General features: G+C 42.3%; 1 protein-coding gene across 1 annotated transcript; it reads right to left on the bottom strand.

Annotated features, from left to right (window-relative positions):
• Window positions 1-7,093: 7,093 nt before the first annotated feature.
• Window positions 7,094-21,004, bottom strand: nol11 (nucleolar protein 11; the record flags this gene model as incomplete). Its single annotated transcript, XM_080721274.1, has 18 exons — window positions 7,094-7,658; window positions 8,149-8,256; window positions 8,630-8,722; window positions 9,154-9,232; window positions 10,482-10,718; window positions 11,154-11,279; window positions 12,136-12,320; window positions 13,164-13,235; window positions 13,467-13,558; window positions 13,805-13,928; window positions 14,837-14,913; window positions 15,744-15,950; window positions 17,355-17,496; window positions 18,048-18,105; window positions 18,341-18,489; window positions 18,845-18,901; window positions 19,343-19,456; window positions 20,855-21,004. The coding sequence occupies 18 exons, from the start codon at window positions 21,002-21,004 to the stop codon at window positions 7,545-7,547; spliced, it is 2,184 nt and encodes a 727-aa protein (XP_080577400.1). The 3' UTR covers window positions 7,094-7,544.
• Between the last annotated feature and the right edge of the window lie 643 nt (window positions 21,005-21,647).

Genomic DNA, 21,647 nt, shown 5'->3' with positions numbered 1-21,647 from the left:
TGCAGTGGAGGGGGTCCTCCACTGGGGGCGCCACCACTTTTGCATCCGTTCTGGAGCACCAGGAGTCGGTGGTCCCCGGGAATTCCCCGTGAGCAGCCCCTTTGGGGTGGTCTTTTTTGCACATTTGGTCATTTTTTACACCTGGGGGTCCCCCAGGGACCTGGGGGTCCCTGGAGCTCCGGGGGTCCTTCGAGGTTGTAGTTTGGCAGGCAAGGAGTTTGTATGGAAATTTTGGCATGGATCGGGGCAACGGTGGCGGAGATATGAGTAGGGGGAAAGTGTGACGTGTGACGAGTGACGTGACGGAGGGAAGGACAGGCTGACGGCTGGTGGAGGTTTGGATAGTAGAGAGTGTAAAAGTAACTGCGACCTACTACGGTCGCAATTAAACACACTTATTGCTAACCAGCCATGGACCCCCTTGGAAACCCCTCAGGGACCCCCAGAGGTCCCCGAACCACACTTTGAGAACCAGCCATGGACCCCCTTGGAAATCCGTCATGGACCTCCAGAGGTCCCCGAACCACACTTTGGGAACCAGCCATGGCTGTACGTGTACCAGGCTGTTGTGAACCAGCCATAGAAACCCTGGGGGTCCCCAAACCACACTTTGGGAACCAGCCATGGACCCCCTTGTAAACCCCTCATGGACCCCCTGCCTGCCTGCATGTTGATCCTATTACTTGTTGGATGTTAGACTAGCCTACAGCTTTTATTTTGAAGTTGTGTACCATGTGACTTGACACGTGGTCACGTGACATTCATGATGACGATTTCTTTCCTGGACTTGAAAATTGAATAATGGGCCTATTTTTTGTTTGTCGGTTCCAAATCAAATAATGCCAAAATATGAATCACACATTCAAAAAATTGAGCAAATTTTAAGCATTTTCCTGACTTTTTTGTGGGCTAGAAAATTGGAAAAATGGGCCCATTTTTTGATTGTTGTAATGGGGTAAGAAATTAAGAAATACCTTTTTCAAGATGTTTTTCCTTTGTTGGTTCCAAATCAAATAATGACAAAGACGAATCACACATTTAAAAAATTGAAGCATTTTCCTGATTTCTTTGCAAGCTAGAACATTTGAAAAATTGGTCCATTTTTTGATATTCGTAATGTGGTAAAAAATGAAAAATACCTTTTTTAAAGATGTTTTTCCTTTGTCGGTTCCAAATCAAATAATGACAAAGACGAATCACACATTTAAAAAATTGAAGCAAAATTGAAGCATTTTCCTGATTTTTTTGCAAGCTAGAAAATTGGAAAAATGAACCAATATTTGATTTTATGGGGAGCTGGAAAATTAAAAAATTGAGAGAAAAATGATTTTTTAAAATTGAATTCCTATTGAAAATCGAACAATACTTTAGTACCCTGACCGTCCATGGCTGGTTAGCAATAAATGTGGTTCGGGGACCTCTGGGGGTCCCTGAGGGGTTTCCAAAGGGGTCCATGGCTGGTTAGCAATAAGTGTAATTGCGACCGTAGGTCGCTACTTACTATCACAGCCTGCACAAACTGTCCGTCTGTCTGTCTGTCTGTCTGTCCCTCTGTCTGTCACACCTCACACGTCACACTATTGCCCTGCTCATATCTCCGCAACCGTTGGCCCGATCCATGCCAAATTTTGCACACACGCTCCTTGCCTGCCAAACTACAACCTCCAAGGACCCCCGGACCCTGGGGGACCCCCATATGTAAAAAATGACCAAATATGCAAAAATGACCAAATGACCACCCCAACGGGGCTGCTCACGGGGAATTCCCGGGGACCACCGACTCCTGCTGCTCCAGAACGGATGCCAAAGTGGTGGCGCCCCCAGTGGAGGACCCCCTCCACTGCAGCTCACATAAAATGCCGTAACTCGGGCTAGGAGCGTCCGGGAGAGCCGGGGCCGGTACCTATTCGTCCGCCAAGGCAACGCGGAGACCCCACCCCTCATTTCTCACATGGCCCTCTTCTAGCGCCACCATGAGGCCGATTCTTGCAAAACACATTTTTGGACACTGCTCCTACAGATTTTGCCCTAAAATCACGCACATCGGTACACAGTATGTCTACACATTGCCCACACAACTAGGAACCAATGGCAGTTACAGCCCTCTTTGTGTATACATGTGACCTACGGTCGCTTATCTCCCGATTAGGGAGTCTTACTGGTTACATGACTGTAGAGATACTGTGCGATTTGTGTGATTTTAGGGCAAAATCTGTAGGAGCAGTGTCTCTGTGTAGCGATTTGCGTGATTTTAGGGCAAAATCTGTAGGAGCAGTGTCCAAAAATGTGTTTTAAAAAATCGGCCTGAAGGTGGCGCTATATGGGACGGATCCATGTTGATGAGATGAGTGTAGACATACTGTGTAGCGATTTGCGTGATTTTAGGGCAAAGATTGTAGGAGCAGTGTCCAAAAATGTGTTTTAAAAAATCGGCCTGAAGGTGGCGCTATATGGGACAGATCCAAGTTGATGACATGAGTGTAGACATACTGTGTACCGATTTGTGTGATTTTAGGGCAAAAATTTTAGGAGCAGTGTCCAAAAATGTGTTTTGCAGAATCGGCCTCATGGTGGCGCTAGAAGAGGGCCATATGAGAAATGAGAGGTGGGGTCTCCGCGCCGCCGAGGCGGACGAATAGGTACCGGCCCCGGCTCTCCCGGTCGCTCCTAGCCCGAGTTAAGGCATTTTATGTGAGCTGCAGTGGAGGGGGTCCTCCACTGGGGGCACCACCACTTTTGCATCCGTTCTGGAGCACCAGGAGTCGGTGGTCCCCGGGAATTCCCCGTGAGCAGCCCCGTTGGGGTGGTCTTTTTTGCACATTTGGTCATTCTTTACACCTGGGGGTCCCCCAGGGACCTGGGGGTCCCTGGAGCTCCGGGGGTCCTTCGAGGTTGTAGTTTGGCAGGCAAGGAGTTTGTATGGAAATTTTGGCATGGATCGGGGCAACGGTGGCGGAGATATGAGTAGGGGGAAAGTGTGACGTGTGACGAGTGACGTGACGGAGGGAAGGACAGGTTGACGGCTGGTGGAGGTTTGGATAGTAGAGAGTGTAAAAGTAACTGCGACCTACTACGGTCGCAATTAAACACACTTATTGCTAACCAGCCATGGACCCCCTTGGAAACCCCTCAGGGACCCCCAGAGGTCCCCGAACCACACTTTGAGAACCAGCCATGGACCCCCTTGGAAATCCGTCATGGACCTCCAGAGGTCCCCGAACCACACTTTGGGAACCAGCCATGGCTGTACGTGTACCAGGCTGTTGTGAACCAGCCATAGAAACCCTGGGGGTCCCCAAACCACACTTTGGGAACCAGCCATGGACCCCCTTGTAAACCCCTCATGGACCCCCTGCCTGCCTGCCTGCATGTTGATCCTATTACTTGTTGGATGTTAGACTAGCCTACAGCTTTTATTTTGAAGTTGTGTACCATGTGACTTGACACGTGGTCACGTGACATTCATGATGACGATTTCTTTCCTGGACTTGAAAATTTAATAATGGGCCTATTTTTTGTTTGTCGGTTCCAAATCAAATAATGCCAAAATATGAATCACACATTCAAAAAATTGAGCACATTTTAAGCATTTTCCTGATTTTTTTGTGGGCTAGAAAATTGGAAAAATGGGCCCATTTTTTGATTGTTGTAATGGGGTAAGAAATTAAGAAATACCTTTTTCAAGATGTTTTTCCTTTGTCGGTTCCAAATCAAATAATGACAAAGACGAATCACACATTTAAAAAATTTTAAGCATTTTCCTGATTTTTTTGCAAGCTAGAAAATTGGAAAAATTGGTCCATTTTTTGATATTCGTAATGTGGTAAAAAAATGAAAAATACCTTTTTTAAAGATGTTTTTCCTTTGTCGGTTCCAAATCAAATAATGACAAATATGAATCACACATTTAAAAAATTGAAGCATTTTCCTGATTTTTTTGCAAGCTAGAAAATTGGAAAAATGAACCAATATTTGATTTTATGGGGAGCTAGAAAATTAGAAAATTGAGAGAAAAATGATTTTTTAAAATTGAATTCCTATTGAAAATCTAACGATACTTTAGTACCCTGACCCTGCTAAGATCATATATTTCATTGCATTTCTATGTACAAGTAGCCTATTGATCCAAGCCATGGTGACCTTTGATAATTCGTGTTGATCAGGTGTACTTTATTATTTAATTTTTTGGGCGGGCTTTTTATGCCTTTATTTGATAGGACAGTAGACTGACAGGAAATGGGGAGAGAGATATGGGGAATGACCAGGGAATGACATGTGGATGTCCTACACCTGATCGGGAATCGAACCGGCGACGCCAGCAGGCATCATAGCCTAGCCCTAGTATGTGATATGCGCCTTGACCACTAGGCCAGCAGGCGCCCCCAGGTGTACTGTATTGATGATGATTAGACACTACTCCTTTGATCAGTCACAGTGGGACAGAGTCAGTCAGTGTCAGACTGTTTGTAGTGTGGAAGCAAACTGTTTTCTTACCATCGTTGTTGTCACCCTCATTTTCACCCTCTTTGTAACCTGTGGAATATTCTTTTTGTTTTTGAAGAGTAAACAAACTTTGTGTGTTTTTTTACAACCGTCTGGACTCTGGAGTGAATTATTTTAATTAAAGAAGACCGTTTTTGGGGAAATGCTGAAGTGAGTAAACGAGTGCCTAGACACAGTTGCTTCCAGTGGACACTTGAATGTCCCATTTTCACAAGTTTTCAAATATCTTTTGAAAATAGCAGATCTATATTTGTACTATATTTGCCTCTGAGGTTGAGAAGTAGTGGAGTAGAAGTAAAAGTACTGAAAATTGGAAATACTCAAGTAAGGGTGCCCCGGGGGGCTCACACCAAAATACCTAGAGTGGAATCCGCCAATGCATTTCAATGAGAATGGAACGTTTTTTTGCAGAAATCCTCTACTGGCAAATAAACGCTCCATTCTCATTGAAATGCATTGGCGAATTCCACTCTAGGTATTTTGGTGTGAGGGCACCCTGAGAGTGGAATCCGCGTTCCGCCAATGCATTTCAATGTCTGAGAAGGGAGCGTTTTTTGCAGAAATCCTCTGCTGGCAAAAAAACGCTCCATTCTCATTGAAATGCATTGGCGAATTCCACTCTAGGTATTTTGGTGTGAGGGCACCCTGAGAGTGGAATCCGCGTTCCGCCAATGCATTTCAATGTCTGAGAAGGGAGCGTTTTTTGCAGAAATCCTCTGCTGGCATGAAACCGCTTCACTCACATTGAAATGCATTGGTGGAACGCGGATTGGTGTGAGGGCACCCTTCTCAAGTACAAATACCTCAAAATTGTACTTGTACAGTACTTGAGTAAATGTACTTAGTTACTTTACACCACCGCCAGTCACATAACAAGCACTAGCACTTCGCCTCCATTGGTCGTCGTCGTTGCAAAGCGAGGCAAAAGATACCGTAAGCATTATGTCCGACATGACATCGAAAGCTGTTTTTGCAAACCTTCATGCTTTAAAGTCATTTTAGACTTGGTGCAAAGATTCATAAAGTTATATACACAACTGATGAAATGCAAAGGTATCTTAACACGCATTGGCTTAATCTAATGTGGTTTAAAGTGACTAGTTTCTATCGATATGCATTACATATAAATACAGCAAATAGTTGCATGTCACATTATGCACATAAGGACGTTGAATGAATAAATACGTTCCATAACCATTTCTATACCAACAACGCCGAGCAGTAAACAAAATGTAACTCGTATGTTTCCGCCTTTTGAAAAGCTCTTTTCAGAACATCAAAAACAGACCTTATGATTATGAACAGCCTCCTAAACCTACTCAGCTGTTGTCTATCTGCTAATTAACCACTGAGTAGGCCACCTTTGTATCAATTATAAGAGCAATTCATTGATTATAATATAATAACCTTACAGTAGAGGTTGTTAACGGTAAGAATATTGAAAAATTATAATAAATAGGTATGTTGTAACATGTTGTCGTGGCCGAGTGGTTAAGGCGATGGACTAGAAATCCATTGGGATCTTCCCGCGCAGGTTCGAATCCTGCCGACAACGACGTTTTTTCTTTTGAACTCTTTATTGATTCCTGGAACTCTTAATTGATCCATTGAACTTCTTAAGTGGTTGTGCACATTGATTGGGTCATACAAGTGTCAAACTCGTTGCATCAGAGACAGCCATCACTCTGATGTCTGTCAGACAGGACGTGCTGGGCCCCTGATTCAGCCCGGGAAAAAGAGTTGGAGAGGCCCTCATTGTGCGCTATTGAGGGAGATCTCTCTCTATAGCACTGCTGCTACTCAAAGATTTGTGACAAAGTGACAAGCCAGTGAGTTATATTTCGTCGTTGTCGGGTGGAAACCTTTTATGTCTGTATGTTTGTATTTATCATTTTAAAAATGATTTAAACTTGTGAAAACAGCCGATCTACAAGCAGTGCTTGTAGATCTGCTGTTTTCACTACTTTTGTGCAACGGCCTTGTATGATGAAGCAGTGCTTTGCGAAAAAAAATTATAGATTTGAAACTTGGAGATACAAGGTTTCTGCCCGACAGTGACGATTTACTTGGTTGGCCGCCCAGCCCCCAAAATGGAACGAAAGCAGACATTTTATATATTTTTTTCCCCTAATGGTCGGCCTGGACCGGCCGGGAATGAACCGGCCGTACGGGAGTTGTCCCGCTTTTCCCAATGGCCAGCACGTCCCTGAGGTGATTAACAACACCTGCCCACAAATTGCATAGTCGAGCTTGATAATGTATAGATTTTTTTTTGTGGGTGAACTACTCCTTTAACATGAACAAATGGTAAACTAGAAAGATGTCACGACATCTATGATGTTAGTCATCTCCATATTGGGGAAGTTTATTTTTAATTAAAGTCAATGGAGAAAATATATCCACGAATAAATGTATATAAATTAAACTAATATATAATATATAACGTATCCATTTGCAAAATGCACCCCTGCAATAGAGGAACGCCTTCTGCACTGAAATGTCACACAAATTCAGTCTAAATCCCTTCAACACATTTCCATTTAATACAAAAAATAGTGTCATACGATATGCAACACATAACGTATCCCATAAAACGTGCTGCAAATCTATAGATTTACATTCTTAGTTTGACACATACAATACAGTACAGTTAGATCTCAATTGTTTATTATCAAAGTTAAGATTAGCCCTTAGCGAGCCAGGCTATATACTGTTTTGAATGTAACAGGGCTGTCTCTGAAAGCTTACAGAGATAGACAGACAGACATATGTATAGATAAAATACTTATTGATAAGACTGACCAGGCTAAAAAATTACTTGAGGGGTTCTGCATTTTAACAATGCCTACATTACACAAGCAATTGTTTACATAAAACTCTTCATGAATCGTTCTGGTGGGCAAAATACTGTACAGCATGTATGCCAATTAAAACAGTACACATAATACAACACTGTACAATCACAAATTGAGCAGGTCAAATGTGGGAAGGAGAGGAGACAGTCAACATTTTTTTATTAAAAATGATCTGTAATTATTATCCTAAAACAGCTCGATAACTTCGATGGAGTATTGTCCAATTTCCTTCTGCGCCTTCATCTTATGGAGCTCTTTGAGGCTTCCTTCCAGCTTTCCCAGTTCAGAGAAAAGTCTCATCTGAAAAGGGATAAGAAGTTTAAGATTTAAGTTTCAGACAGGAAGCTTTAGTATGTTTAACCAAAATTTAAAAAGTAATTATAGCCACAATTTATATATTTCTAATACAAACAATGAGAACAAAGACTAAATAAAGTTAATTAATTAAATAAACGGAATGTAGTTGATGAACTTGTTATAATGCAAGTAATTTCATTTATGTTATAACTCATAAGCTGTGAAAGGTTTAATTATTAAGTGACATGCAGTTCTTTTGCCATAATGAGTATTTAGAAAGCAAAAGTTTCAATGTCTGGACAGTTTTACGGTTCTACATAGGTTACATATATCTGCAAGTAATCTGGCCAAATTCTACCCTGGTTTAAACTCAACCTTAGGTACAATCAAGACACAAACTGACCTAATTTAGAAAAATAACCACAATTAGCAGCTTAATATACATGGGTATCAAATCACTCACACCACAGAGATAAGCAACATGGATACATACCTGGGACTTGACAAAACTTTGGAGGTTCATTAGAAGGCCTTTGGCCTCTGGAGACATCACCAGCATAGTGAAATGAGCATCCAACATCAAGCATACCCAATCCATGATCTAGAGGAGCCAATAAAGGAAAATGTTTATAATTCAATCTATATGGAATATCAATTTAACACATCGGGTGCCCCAGGATTATTCAAGATTGAATCGGTTGTTGCCATGGAAACCCACCATTTTACCCAACTCCATATTTGGGCTACAATCATATTGATGGCATTATGACAATTTACAAACTGCACACCTAGTAACTTGCTATCAATAGCTACAGATTTCACAAGGAAGCCACAACATTAATAGTCTTGTTTTTCTATTGTTCTGATTAGACCACTGATAATGCAATGAACATGAAGAAATGAAAAGGGAAATATGTGATTACCATCCTTCTACAGAAATTATTCTGTAGAAATAGTACCAATGGGATACAAACCTGTGTCAATGTTGGTGATCTCAACCCATGCATTTGTGGAAAGGCATCTTGGGAATATTTCACATAAAGAAACTGCAGGTACTGGAGAAAAAGCTGTAGGGGGAGATGGAAAAGAGTGGAATTTCAAGGGCTGGTAGGAATTGAGGGAATTTGAAAAGGGCTGGTTAATTGCCTCGTAAGTAGTTCACCTAAAATAATAATAATACTTAATTTCTATCAATCTATCTATCAATGGATGGATGGATGGATACACACGCCATGAAGCCTTGAATTCATGGAGATGAGATTTTTGTTTTTCCTAAGCCCAATACGATTTTTTGTGGCGAACTACTCCTTTAAGCCTCATTTATGTTTAGTTTTACAGTGTGTTGCTGGACAAAAATAACTGATTCACAACTGACAAAAATGACTTATTCACAACTGAAAAAAAAAAAAAAAAAACATTGATTGCTAGACTAGCACAAGGTATAAACTAAGAAGGTGCAATACAATTCAGGGAGCACAAGTAGGCACATTTTACTCACAATGACTTGAGGAGCTGAGAGGTCTTTTAGATGTGGGAGGATAAAGGTGTCACTGTAAGACGACTGTAGGATCTCATTGCTGTTTTTTTGTTAAGACATTAACACCTTCACAGTTTTTGATATTCTCTTTTAATGTTTGTAAATTTCATGATTTTTCCTTAGATTGGTTTATTTGGCAGTTTGTCATGTTTTTGAACGACACAAAATAAACAGGTTTGTGGCAGCTGAAGACGCAACAGACTAAAACCTTTGACTAGATACTACTGTCTCTCTCTCACACACACACACACACACACACACACACACACACACACACACACACACACACACACACACACACACACACACACACACACACACACACACACACACACACACACACACACACACACACACACACACACACACACACACACACACACACACACACACACACCTGTTGATCTGAAACAATCAAATTTTCTTTGGGACCAACTCCAATATTTGGTCCACTCCTTGTTTACACCAAATACCCAATCTTCAAGCTCACCACACGTGGCAACGTGACTCATTTTGAACTTGTAGATGGGTTATTGCCCTGAATTTTCACCTATTCTTTCCAATCGCACTGGGGTTCATGTGGTTAATCTACAGTAGTTTACACTAATTATTCATCTATTTGGACACTACAGTTCAAATGCTACAGTACAGCTATAGCAATAAAATGTCCCTTGTGGGATCAATAAAGCTCTATGTATCCATCTATCTAGTACTGTATACTGTACTATATGTACAGTACGTGTATGGGAGGTTTACTAGTGTACTAGACTAGCTGATTATGAACTGGGCCTCAAGTAAAATGGTAGAGTTAGTAGACAGCCTTGACCTATTAAAAATGTCCTGCATATCAAACATATCCATTTTTAGACAATATTTAATTTAGTAATCAATTCCTAACCACTTTGTCCCTCCCTAGTCTCGCGTAGCCAGACAACTATTCCACAATCTCTGAATGCTATATAGAGTCTGGAACAGCAGCTCCCGAACGGCGAGTAATGGAAACGGGCATTACCGTTCAAGAAAATATATTTTAAAATGTCATTTCTGCTAAGCAGAAAGTTAAACATGCTTATATGATTTTTATTTATATAATGATAAATATGTGTGATGTGAGACTGAAACGGAAGTGACGTGGGGGTTTCATTTCCGCTTTCATCTCGCACTCATTTTTATCTTTCTGCTTTGCCAGACTGTATGCTGGGAGCATTTGACCAAATCGCAGAGGCAACCGTCTGGCCATGCGAGACTACTTTGTCCCTGAATCAGTATGTAGACAGAGGAGAGGATACAGTAGCACAGCCTTATGCAGGCCCACTGGACAGGTCTGCCCTGGTTGGCCCGACGTCTTTTCCTTGTCATCTGCTGTGGTCTTCACTGGAGCTTGGCCTCCACCGCTGGGATCAGAACTGTCAGGACTAAAACCATTCTGCACGCCTCCTTGGCTTCGACACGCTGCAATGACGGTTTCCATGAAGGAGAGACTATCAGGCTCTAGTCCTCCAATCTCTGTGTCACTGTCTGGAATGCTGCAATGAGAACACACATAGCAACATGGCTGCTCAGGAATAGAGAAGCAATTATGTTCAGTATATGATAATAAGGTAGAATAGCATGAATTGCTGAACTCAATTTAAAAAAGAGAGCAGACATGCATGCACATCCCTAACCCAAGTTTGGCAGGTGCTGAACAACGACTACACTACAGAAAAGAAATAAATAAACGCTCGCACACTGAGGGCTCTAATGTCACAATTGTGTTTTATTGCACCAAATAAATGAGTGACGTTTCGAGCACACAGTCTGTAGAAGAGCTGTGTGCTCGAAACGAAACTATTTTATTTGGTGCAATAAAGCACAGTTGTCACACTGGAGCCCTCAGTGTGCAAGCGTTTATTTCTTTTCTGAAATCAATTTCAAGTCTTTAAAAAGTCTGTGCAAAAGACAGTAAAATGTGAGTTTACCTGATGAAGGTTTTGAGACAAGCACAGGTAACAGCTTCGGGCACATCTGGAAACAGCTGCAGGGAGCTCTGACATAGGGAATAGTCGTTCCTCTCCAGGGCCAACAGAATAAGGCTGGGACACACACTGTGGAATACCATAACAGATACATTTTACACAAACGTATGGTATAATTGTACAGCATAGTGCACCAGGGGTGAGCTGCTTAGAATAGCATGTGTCCGTACGCATGTGTCCCAACCTTTTGTTAAATCTTGGGTACAGGTACATAAGAAAACTATTTATTTTCCGCTCAAGTGTCAAATTGTCTGGGAAGTGGGGAGGCCTGCTGCCAGTGGCCTTGTGGCTACAACGCCATGTAGCCACTTCCTATGTGGCATCATCTGAAAGGTCTGTGTTTGGGGTAGCTTGCAGCTTTGATGATTTTGCAGGATTTGAATGACACAGCGTTCATCCTAGAAAGTTTGGATGGAGAGAAGGTCACATCCACTCATCTGTCTGCAAAACTCTTTGCATTGCTTTATGGTTATGAAGATAGTGCAGTTCCCATACCAAGCAGTGATACAGACAGTCAGGATGCTTGTGGTGCCTCTGTAAAAGGCCTGCAGGACCCTAGGGACCATGCTGACCTTCTTCATTCACCTGAGAAAGTAGAGGCGTTGTTGTGCCTTCTCCAACACCAATTCAAGTGTGAACATCCCAGGTGAGTTTCTCAGTGATGCTGACCTTTTACACTGCAGCGCCTACTCTATGTGGATGGGGTGTATTCTCTGCATGGCCTCCTGTAGTCCAGGTAGGTGTGACAGGTTCTCAAACTCATCGTCCTCCATGATCAGTTCTATGACTATATGTCGACTCGTCTGCTTTTTAGTTTAGCCATAATTGGCTTCAAAACCATACCATAGAGCATGAATGCAACATTCCAATCAACCGTAACCCAAATTGGAATTGCATGTTGAGCGGGCTCTATCACCTTACTGACCTGTGGCAGAGGCACTGTGTGTGAACCAGCTGTGCCAGGGAGCTTGGGGTGTAGAAGGCTGTATCGGTCAAGCTCCGCGACACCAGGCCCGAGGCCAGTAGCCCCACTGATGTCTGCAGGTCCTGGATATCTGTTCTGGAGAGGAGCCCTTTTACCTCCTTCTCCAACTCCTCGGCCGGTGCATTCTGAGGAACAGAAAAAGACACTGTTAGGTCTTGCACAGTAACTATAGAAAAGTAAGGGCTGATGCATACTTCACTTATAGAACCAAGTTTAAATCGGTTCGGTTCAGGGTGTCACAACATCTTGGCAGCACCGAACAGGTGACTTAATGACAGTACCTGCCCCAAACATCTGAATGAAGCCATATTGTAGTTTGGACAGAGCTGAACCAATTTAAACTGTGTATGTATATTTTACAGTGCTTTAAAAGTGTCTTAAATTCACTTGTTGATGTTCACCAGCTGAGAGTACAAAGCGGTCTATCAAAAAAAGAAAGAAAAAAGAACAATACATTGCTGCAGGGTCAGTGTGTTTTAATAGTTAGTGTAAACTGCTATAAAGTTGTGATGAGGGACTGCAAGCCCGGTCACTGTGGAGAGCAGATGGGATGTTCTACCAAAGTCATACAGTCCTTCATTAGCACAAAGCAGCTACAAGGACAGGGAACCTTGGCCTCCATATTACAATTAAAATAATGACGTTCAAGTAAATAACTAAAACGCACAGAACAATTCTATTAGACTCGGGTTTCTCACCCCAACTCACCCCTATTAAAAGTAGCAAATAATATCCTATCAGTATAACCACGTCTTGAACCAATGTCCATCTGGTCAAACAAACACAGCTATTACAGAATCTCACTGCAAAAGAACATGAAAGAATAACCAAGCTCAGCGCTATCCAACAGTAAAGTAGTGTAGGTCAGAATCAATTTCTCGCTTTTTTATCCATTTTGTGCCAACTAGAGCTATACTTCAAGAAGTGATGCAGGTTAGAATATCCTTCACCCAATAACCATTTCTTACCTTGATAAGCTCCAGAACTTGGTCAACTGTAAAGCCAGGTGCTACTGCTGACTGGCTCTTCCGGCTCAATTTCTGAAAAAAGAGCATCATTTTATTTTTGGGGGTTGTTTATCAAATTTCAAATTGTCTAGAATTAACTTGGATTGTCAGAAGAAGTTTGACTTTTTCGAGACAGTTGTCATACGTTTTTTATTTGGGGACTTAACTCTAAATTAGCTTGAAATTATCCATAGGGAAGCCAACGGAGGGTTGAAAATGAAGTGTGACTTTGCATGTCGCTTAACTTAAGACAAAGTTACTTACAGACTTCCTCGTCTCCACTGCTCTTGAAGGCTGGGTCTTCTCTCCATGAAGAATAGATGGCCAAGATGGCACCAACACTGGAGCTTTAGACTCTAGGATAAAAAGAATGATTTTAATTTCCACCCATGAACACAATAGAAAATCATGTAATATATTACTAGATCAAAGAGTTGGATACATTTGTTCAGCATTTCTCTTTTTTTTTAATCATCTTTTCTCATTTATTTTGTGCAAACAGATTGAGGAAGTAGAGTATGCGTAAATATTGCATGGAACCAATGTTTGGATGAGTCAAGCTGCTTTGATGTTGGCATTATGTTGCCATGATGTCTCCTTACCTTCAGTCCCAGCCTTCTTTAATTTACCCAGAGCTGAGGCTAGGGAAGACTTGGCACACTCGAATGGGATAACAGAGAGGGCCTTCCCATGGGGAATAAACAGCTTCCCAGAGTAACTCCACAGCTAAACCGGAGAAATTCAAATTAATGCAAAAACCTTTACACAGTAAAAAACTAAACTGCAAAAATAAAACGTGTCAACAATTTATAAGACAACAACAAAGTTAAGTTGGAATGATTTTGTAATTTGTAGCTCATTTATCTAACAAAGGGCATGGTTTATGTGTGTCCCCCCCCCCCCCCCCCCCCCCGATGGCACAAAGCGATCAATCTAAAAAATGAACAATATATTGCTGCTAGAGGACGATCAGATTATAATGAAGAGCTGCAGGGTCTGTGTGTTTTAATAGTGTAAACTGCTATAAAGTTGTGATGAGGGACTGCAAGCCCAGTCACTGTGGAGAGCAGATGGGATGTTCTACCAAAGTCATACAGTCCTTCATTAGCACAGAGCAGCTACAAGGACAGGGAACTTTGGCTTCAATATTAAAATCTTAATAATGATGAATAAAATCACTAAAATGTACTGAACAATTCTATTAGACTCAGGTTTCCCTCCCTAAAAGCCTTTGCACACAGGCAATGAGTTTTTACCGCATGCGAAAAGCCGCACAAATCGAACTGGGTTTGATCAGAAAAAAATCGGAGCCTGTGTGCATGAGGTCATAGAGAATCATTGTTTTCTTTAAAAAAATGAAATCGTCCGCTTTTTCCGTGCGAAAAATCGCATCTGTGTGCAAAGCCAACAAAAGTTTTGAACCAATGTACATTTTTGACTGCATTTGGTAAAAAAAAAGAAGGAAAGAAAACAGCTATAAAAGCATATCACTGGAAACAAAAATGAGACAATAACCAAACTCTGCACCATGTTCATATTGTAGCATTCCTACCTGTCCACAGTTTGTTCATGTTCATATTGTAGCATTCCTACCTGTCCATAGTTTGTTCATGTTCATATTGTAGCATTCCTACCTGTCCGTAGAGTTTGCCTGCCATCTCCTTTCCCGCCTGAAGTGTCTGGAAATTGGTATTCCAGATGCACAGGAAGTCTTAGGAAACAAGGACAGAGAATTCATTCAGAAACTGCACGTGCTAGCAGGAGATATTAAGATTCACAAAGCTCTGAACCAACTTGTTTGCAAGTCTAGAAACACAAGTGTGTGTGTGTGTGTGTGTGTGTGTGTGTGTGTGTGTGTGTGTGTGTGTGTGTGTCTATATGAAACATGTTCTTTCAAGGGTGAGAGTGCATACATTTACATTGGAAGATGGACAAGGAAACAGTAACAACAGTGAAAGAATGGAGACCGAGTATGTATGTACCGAATGTAATCCAAGACTTTCACTCACTCTCACATCATATGTGGCTATTTGATAGGTCGCCATAGTTACCCACTGAATATTGGTACGATCAATAGATAGATGGATATAGATATCTTACTAACCTATCCAAGTGTGACATCACAAACGCCATATCTGGACCAGGTTAATCTAGAGCTCTATATATGGAGCCAGGAGACACTTAAAGCGCTGACATCACTCGAATATGAATCCACCATATATGGATATAGCTGACATATCATGACAGTGAGATGTCACAATCTTTTTACGCTGGATGGCGCTGTTTGCTGGCCTGTGGGTCACCACTTATTTCGGTTTTATTTTTGGACGTCACCTGACACGTCGATGACGTAACCGGGGGGGAAGGAAAATCTCTTTAGGAGACAATGGAGAAATAACACATGTCTATGGGTCTATGTGGTGGAAAGCGAGGTTGACGCGAGAGCCTCTATCTTTCAAAAGGATGGTCATCATGTATGGTGCTCAATGAATATTTGAAGTAGGTAAGTAGATGATGAATATTTGAAGTCAGGATATTTACCTTTGCCGGCCCCAGCAGAGGGGTGTGGGACCCCTACCACAGCCACGTGGGCTTCATCCAGGGCCAGTGCTGAGGCAGCTCCCAGCAGACCCTCTCCAACGGGCAGCTTCAGAAGCAGGTTACGGGGCAGGGCCAGCACCTGGGCCCCCTGTTCAGTCGCATTGCCCTGCACAGAAACCTCACTCTGGTACACATGACCGTTCGGGTCTGGGTAGAGGGAGATGGATAGAGTTATGTACAACTGCAGTATGTGTCATTGACAACATCAGCTGCTTGTAGAACATAATGTCAGGGTCCCTCCAGATAGGACTGGCTTTGTAGCTATACTGCTCCTAATTTAAAAACACACAAAAGAGTGTTGTGTGTAATATATAAACACTTCTATTAACCCTATTTCGTTGACCAGGGTCCCCCAGAGCTTTTTACTTGGTTCACCTTTTCCCCTCTATGCCAAATCTGTTCACTGATTTTAGCCTACTAGAGGTTCGCGGCCCTTCGGGCCGCTCACATCTAGAGTCCACGCCCGCTTCTTTACTAAAAAACGTAAAAAAAAAAAAAGGTTTTTGAAAAAAATAAAAAATAAATTAAAAAAAAAAAGTAAAAAAAAATAAAAAAATATATATATATATATATATATATATATATATATGTATATTGTGGGGTTTTATTGTGGCGGAACTATTGTGGCGGAACTATTGTGGCGCAGCGCACGTTTCCGGTCGGACATATTTGACCGCCGGACGCACTTCCGGTGTGTGTGTGTGTGTGTGTGTGTGTGTGTGTGTGTGTGTGTGTGTGTGTGTGTGTGACACACAGCCCTCCCTCTCTGTTGTAAATGTAATTCGATACACTGCCCGCTCCTCTCCCCTTCCCTCTCCCTCTCTCTCTCTCTCTCTCAGTGCCTGTGTGAGTATAGGCTTCAAGCATGTCCGTTTTGTGGAGGCTTCATGTCCGTGCTTGAAGTGGGCGTGGCCTCTAAGCCAATTGTAAATATAAGATCTACAATCTCACAACACATGTTGACAGCTTGTAGATCAGCATTTCTTGCCAAATGTTCACCCAAAAATAGAGACGCTGATGTTCTTGTGTTTTGTGATGTAATACAGTATGTAACAAAATGTAAACTCATTACGCCTTGAGGCTGCCTGCCCTAGAACCATCCACTAGAAAGAGACAGTGTGCCAAGCATTTTCATTTCCCTTACACATTGTAAACAATCTTGCCCCCAATGCAGACCAAATCAGTTCACATCCTGATCAAAAACTACTAGTCAGACGTATGATTTCCAGACAGGATTACAGGAGACTGGTTTCTAGGGTTTCTGCATCTTGAAGGGTTGAGAGGGTGGGAGATTGCCGCAACAGCGCAACATGCTTAATCTGATCTTAACGTGAATTTAATAATAACCCTCCGGTCAAGTAAACAATCCATGGACCAATAGTTTTCCACAGGGTATATAGGCATATTGGTTGGCTCGGAGGTGCGACGTACTGGTAGGTATGAGGGCCACGTAATGATTATTATAATTACCCATTCATGGGATCTTTAATCTGTGTTTGCCAAAACAATGTTATATTGAAAAATGCTGTCATTAGAACCAGTTGTACTTACAGAGATAAAGCAGGCTGATGCTTTTGTTCCGGAATGTAGCAGAGAAGCTGAGTGGGGAGAGACCAGGCTCCTCTCTCTCCAGCTTGTATCTCTGCAGTGTGTTAGGCTTCAATCTTTGTAAGTAAAGGAACTGATCCCCCTTCTGTAGTAAGACACAACAGTATAACATGAAATCAATCAACAAATAATGCTGATTTCATAATGCAGTTATTACTTTGAGTCTGGGAAACATAAATAGAGTAGTAGTAGCAAAAACTGTTTTGAAGAAAACACAAAATGGCAGAAAATCTAGTCCGGTGTCTATATGGGGAATTGCATCATGATCGAAGGAATGGTAGTAATGGTTCACGATTTGCATTTTGTGCAAAACTTCCTGCAAAAAAAGACAATAGTAGCCAATCGTAATGCATAGAGAGGTGCATCGTGTTCATGTTACCACATAGATAATGTGTACTGATTTGTGTGAGTTTTGGACAAAATCTGTAGGAGAAGTGATAGGGGAGTTGGGTCATAATCCAAACCCAAGGAATCCAGGGGGAAAAGAATTGCGTGCGTGCAAAGTTTCATGCCAATCAGTCCAGCTGTGCAAGAGAGTGGCAGCTCACGGGCACATGGAAACACCGACGGACAGACAAACAGATGGGAGCAAAAACTGTCTCTGACCTTCAGAGACAAAAGATAAATCAGCTTCACCTGTTCAGTTGTGAAGATGACAAAGTGCTGAGCCTCTGCCATGATGTTGGTGCTCCACCTAAAGGCCACAAAAGGCAATGCATCAACACTTCAACAGAGATTTTCTTTTTTAGTATCATCATAAGCACCATACAGGAGGAGGTCTTGCATGTTCAGCCCACTTTCTCGAAATTACTGACAAACATTTTCCAAAGCATAACTTGGGTTTATTTGATTTTCAAGGAAGCCATTGAAGTCACAGCGACTCTACAACACCGGAAAAATACAGGACTCTGACTAACGTCACGACTCACCTGATAACTTCCTCCTGTGCCAGAACCTCTTCTATGGGCTGCTGGGGAGCTGATAGGAGCGAGTCCAAAGGTCTGACCGCACCTCTCTGGAACAGAACCACTGGCTCTGATCCTGGGGCAGCATGGACCCTGCACACATCTGAAGACACCTGGATGTGTCCAGGGAGACAGCAGCGTGTTAAGCCTCAGTTGCACTGTGTTGTGTGGCACCGTCTCTCACTTACATAAAAGTTTGTGTGATGTGTGTAATTGCTTCAATTTGAAACATGCCGTCTCAGTTTTAGTCAAGGCTGACGGAATTGGTCGGAATTTATTGAGAGGATTGCCCTTTGAGATGCAGCATCTCATTTTAGAGGGGGTCCTACAGAATAATATATCCAGTCGAGTTTGTTGTGCACTTTTGTCATGGTTGGTTGGGACTACAGCCCATCCTCTGGGTCTGCTATGGTTCAGAAATGTGAAAATGGCAGTGTGCATTGTAGGAAAGGGAAGAACGTCACTCACAGTTGCTTTGAAGGTCTTGTCTAAGTGTATGTCTTCCTCCTTCCAAACTCTGATAACCTATGAAAAGAAAAACAGAAAACTGTGTATTACTTGCTGAGTATAACATCATGCCACAAATGCAAATAGGCAGCATTGAATTATTAATTAAAAGCCTTTATTATGACATGGCCAGGCAAAGATTAAAGACACTACAGCTGCCATTGTGTTTTAGCTTGGAGAGCCTTCATCATCTCATCAGTGGACCAAGATAAACCCTGATGACTCATGGGGTGACATAATGTCTCCAGAAACCCCACTGCCTAAGTGAAATATAGCGCAGTCCTAATAGGAAGCAATCGTTAAATGTCAATGGACCACAAGCCCCTCTGGGTTTTATCTATCATCCTTTTAGAAGAGTTTTCTTGACTGTACTGCCGTACGAGTTATCAAACATGTTTATAAATTATTCAAACAATCAAACAAACCGGTGTCACAACAAGGAAGGTTGGAACATCCTACCTTATTGTCTGAGACGGCCACATACTCCTGGGTCTGGGAGTTGTAAACTGCTGAACACGTCAGAGTTTGTCCTTGTTTCACCGTCCAGCTGCCAAGCGGCTTCTGGTCTGAAACCTTAATAGAATAAGAGTCAGTCCGTATGGTTATCAAAAGGGGTGTCAGGGGTGTCAGATTCAACAGTCGACACTGTTGCGAACTAACATAATATAAGTGCTAGTTTTGGACATTACAATAAATCATTGTTACTACTATTGATAATCATTATTACTATTGATAATATTACTAGTGAATAGTGATCAATATCACCAGCCTAAACACACACATCAAATTGAGATTCATGTTATTGACTTGGATTACGGTCATGTTCACTTTTGTTGGCCTGGCAGCCCAAACTAAGTCTGTCGACCAGCTTCAGGCCATACAATGCTACAGCATGACCTAGACCCGGTCCAACATGACAGAACATAATCAAGGTAGTGACCTATGCCAGATTTTCTGGTCCAATGACTTGCTTGCAGACTGTAGAGTCAAATATAACATCATGGAAGAGAAGGGGAAATGCACAGAAGAAAGGGGGGGGGGGTCTCTATGCAGTGTGGGGGTTGACCCTCAGTGGTCTATGCCAGTGGTTTTCAACCCTTTTCATAACAAGGACCATTATAAGATTGAGATTTGGGGACTGCCCATAAGTCCTACATCTCATTAGTCCTACATCTCATTAGTCCTACTTTGGTTAGGGATAGGTTTAGGCATAGTTTTACTGTGGTTAGGGTTAGGTTTAGGCATAGTTTTACTGAGGTTAGGGTTAGGTTTAGGCATAGTATTTTCACCAGATTCTGACTAATGGGATGTAGGAACAATGAGAAGTCGGACCAATGCCATGGCACCTGAAATTTAGCCTCTCAGACCCAAAACTTTGAATATTTTGTTGTCGTTGGATAAGATTTCGTCCACAATTCCATCCTTTATTGGTGTGGTAGGCTTAGGCAAACGTTGATCAAAATAAACAATACATTTGACTTATCGTAAATTAAGTAATGCAGCAGATGTTAAACAATAATTTAACTCTTGAAAGCGTAAAATGAAACCCATTTGATGAAACCCATTTGGTAACTCAAGAGTTACAGATCTATTAGGGTCCATTTGGTTACCAACTCTGAATTATTTAGCTGGGGACCACCTGGAACACCCTGAAGGACCACTGGTTGAGAGCACCGGTCTACGCCATTGAAAAAGTATGGGTAATAACGGTGTCGTGTCGTCACAACATTAAACGAGAATCTGCGATCTTTCAAAAGGCATTTATTTTCAGGGAGAACGGGCTGATCGCAGGGCTTTGCTTCATGAACAGCAGCAGACACAGCTACAGTAGAGTACACACGCCTAGTGGTTATAGTTATAGTTATAGCTATAGTTAAGTAGGCTATCTGCTGTGCTGTCACGTTTGTTTTCGAGAGCCCAGCTACCATGTAGCTCAGGACATGCTGCTCAGCCCATATTAGTGTAGTTTACCTTGTACAGAGTGACAGATCTGCTGGAGTCAGTGACAAGGACGTGGTCGCTGTCCCTCTCCACTTCGATCCCCTGGATTCCTGAATCATTGGAAACATTTTGCGTTTGTGTGAGCGCGCACAACGTGTAGCCCTCGTACAGCGCGGCCATGCTTGTTTGAGCCCGAGAGCACCCAAGCGCAGACTCCTGTAGCCCATGGAGCTCAATGGGAGACAGGAAGCTCAATGGGAGGCAGGAAGTGACCTCATTCCTCCAAGGCAGAGGAGCAGAGACGACAGCCAAGAGGGCACCTCCACAAGGCAGAGACATCACGTGACCTCCACAAGCGGCAAGAAGTCACTTGCGCACTTTTTATTTTATTTTCTGCTCATAAAGTGTATTTTACAGCGTGGATGGGGTGCTGAGAGGTTTTCCACTCTCGAGAATACACTTTCAACAACACAAAATAACCTTTGTTTTTGTGAATAGCGAAGTAGTTTAGTTTATTTTGACTAGAGTGTAGCACTAGTAGGGCAGTGGAATTCTTGGTCCTGTGTTAGAGGCTGCTTCCTTGCAGAGCATGAGGGAGACCTAGCCATAAATTATAACTTCCAGTAGAGGGCGCTAATATGCGGAGGTTACGTCTCTCCTGGAGTTATAAAGCAGAGTCAAATAGCTCTGGCTGGTTGAGCCTCCACGTCCCTAATCGCCTCAAAACATGTTTAAATCATGAAGTTGCTCACCTCATCGTCGAAACAGCTTTATATCTACCTATGAGCCCACTCGATGGCATGTGTTAGTCCATATGTTTCTA

The sequence above is a fragment of the Nannobrachium achirus genome, assembly GCF_963921795.1.
Source record: "Nannobrachium achirus genome assembly, chromosome: 3".
Classification (NCBI taxonomy): Eukaryota; Metazoa; Chordata; class Actinopteri; order Myctophiformes; family Myctophidae; genus Nannobrachium; species Nannobrachium achirus.
The sequence above is the reverse complement of the archived record's forward strand: the minus strand, read 5'-3'. Positions and strand labels throughout refer to the sequence as shown.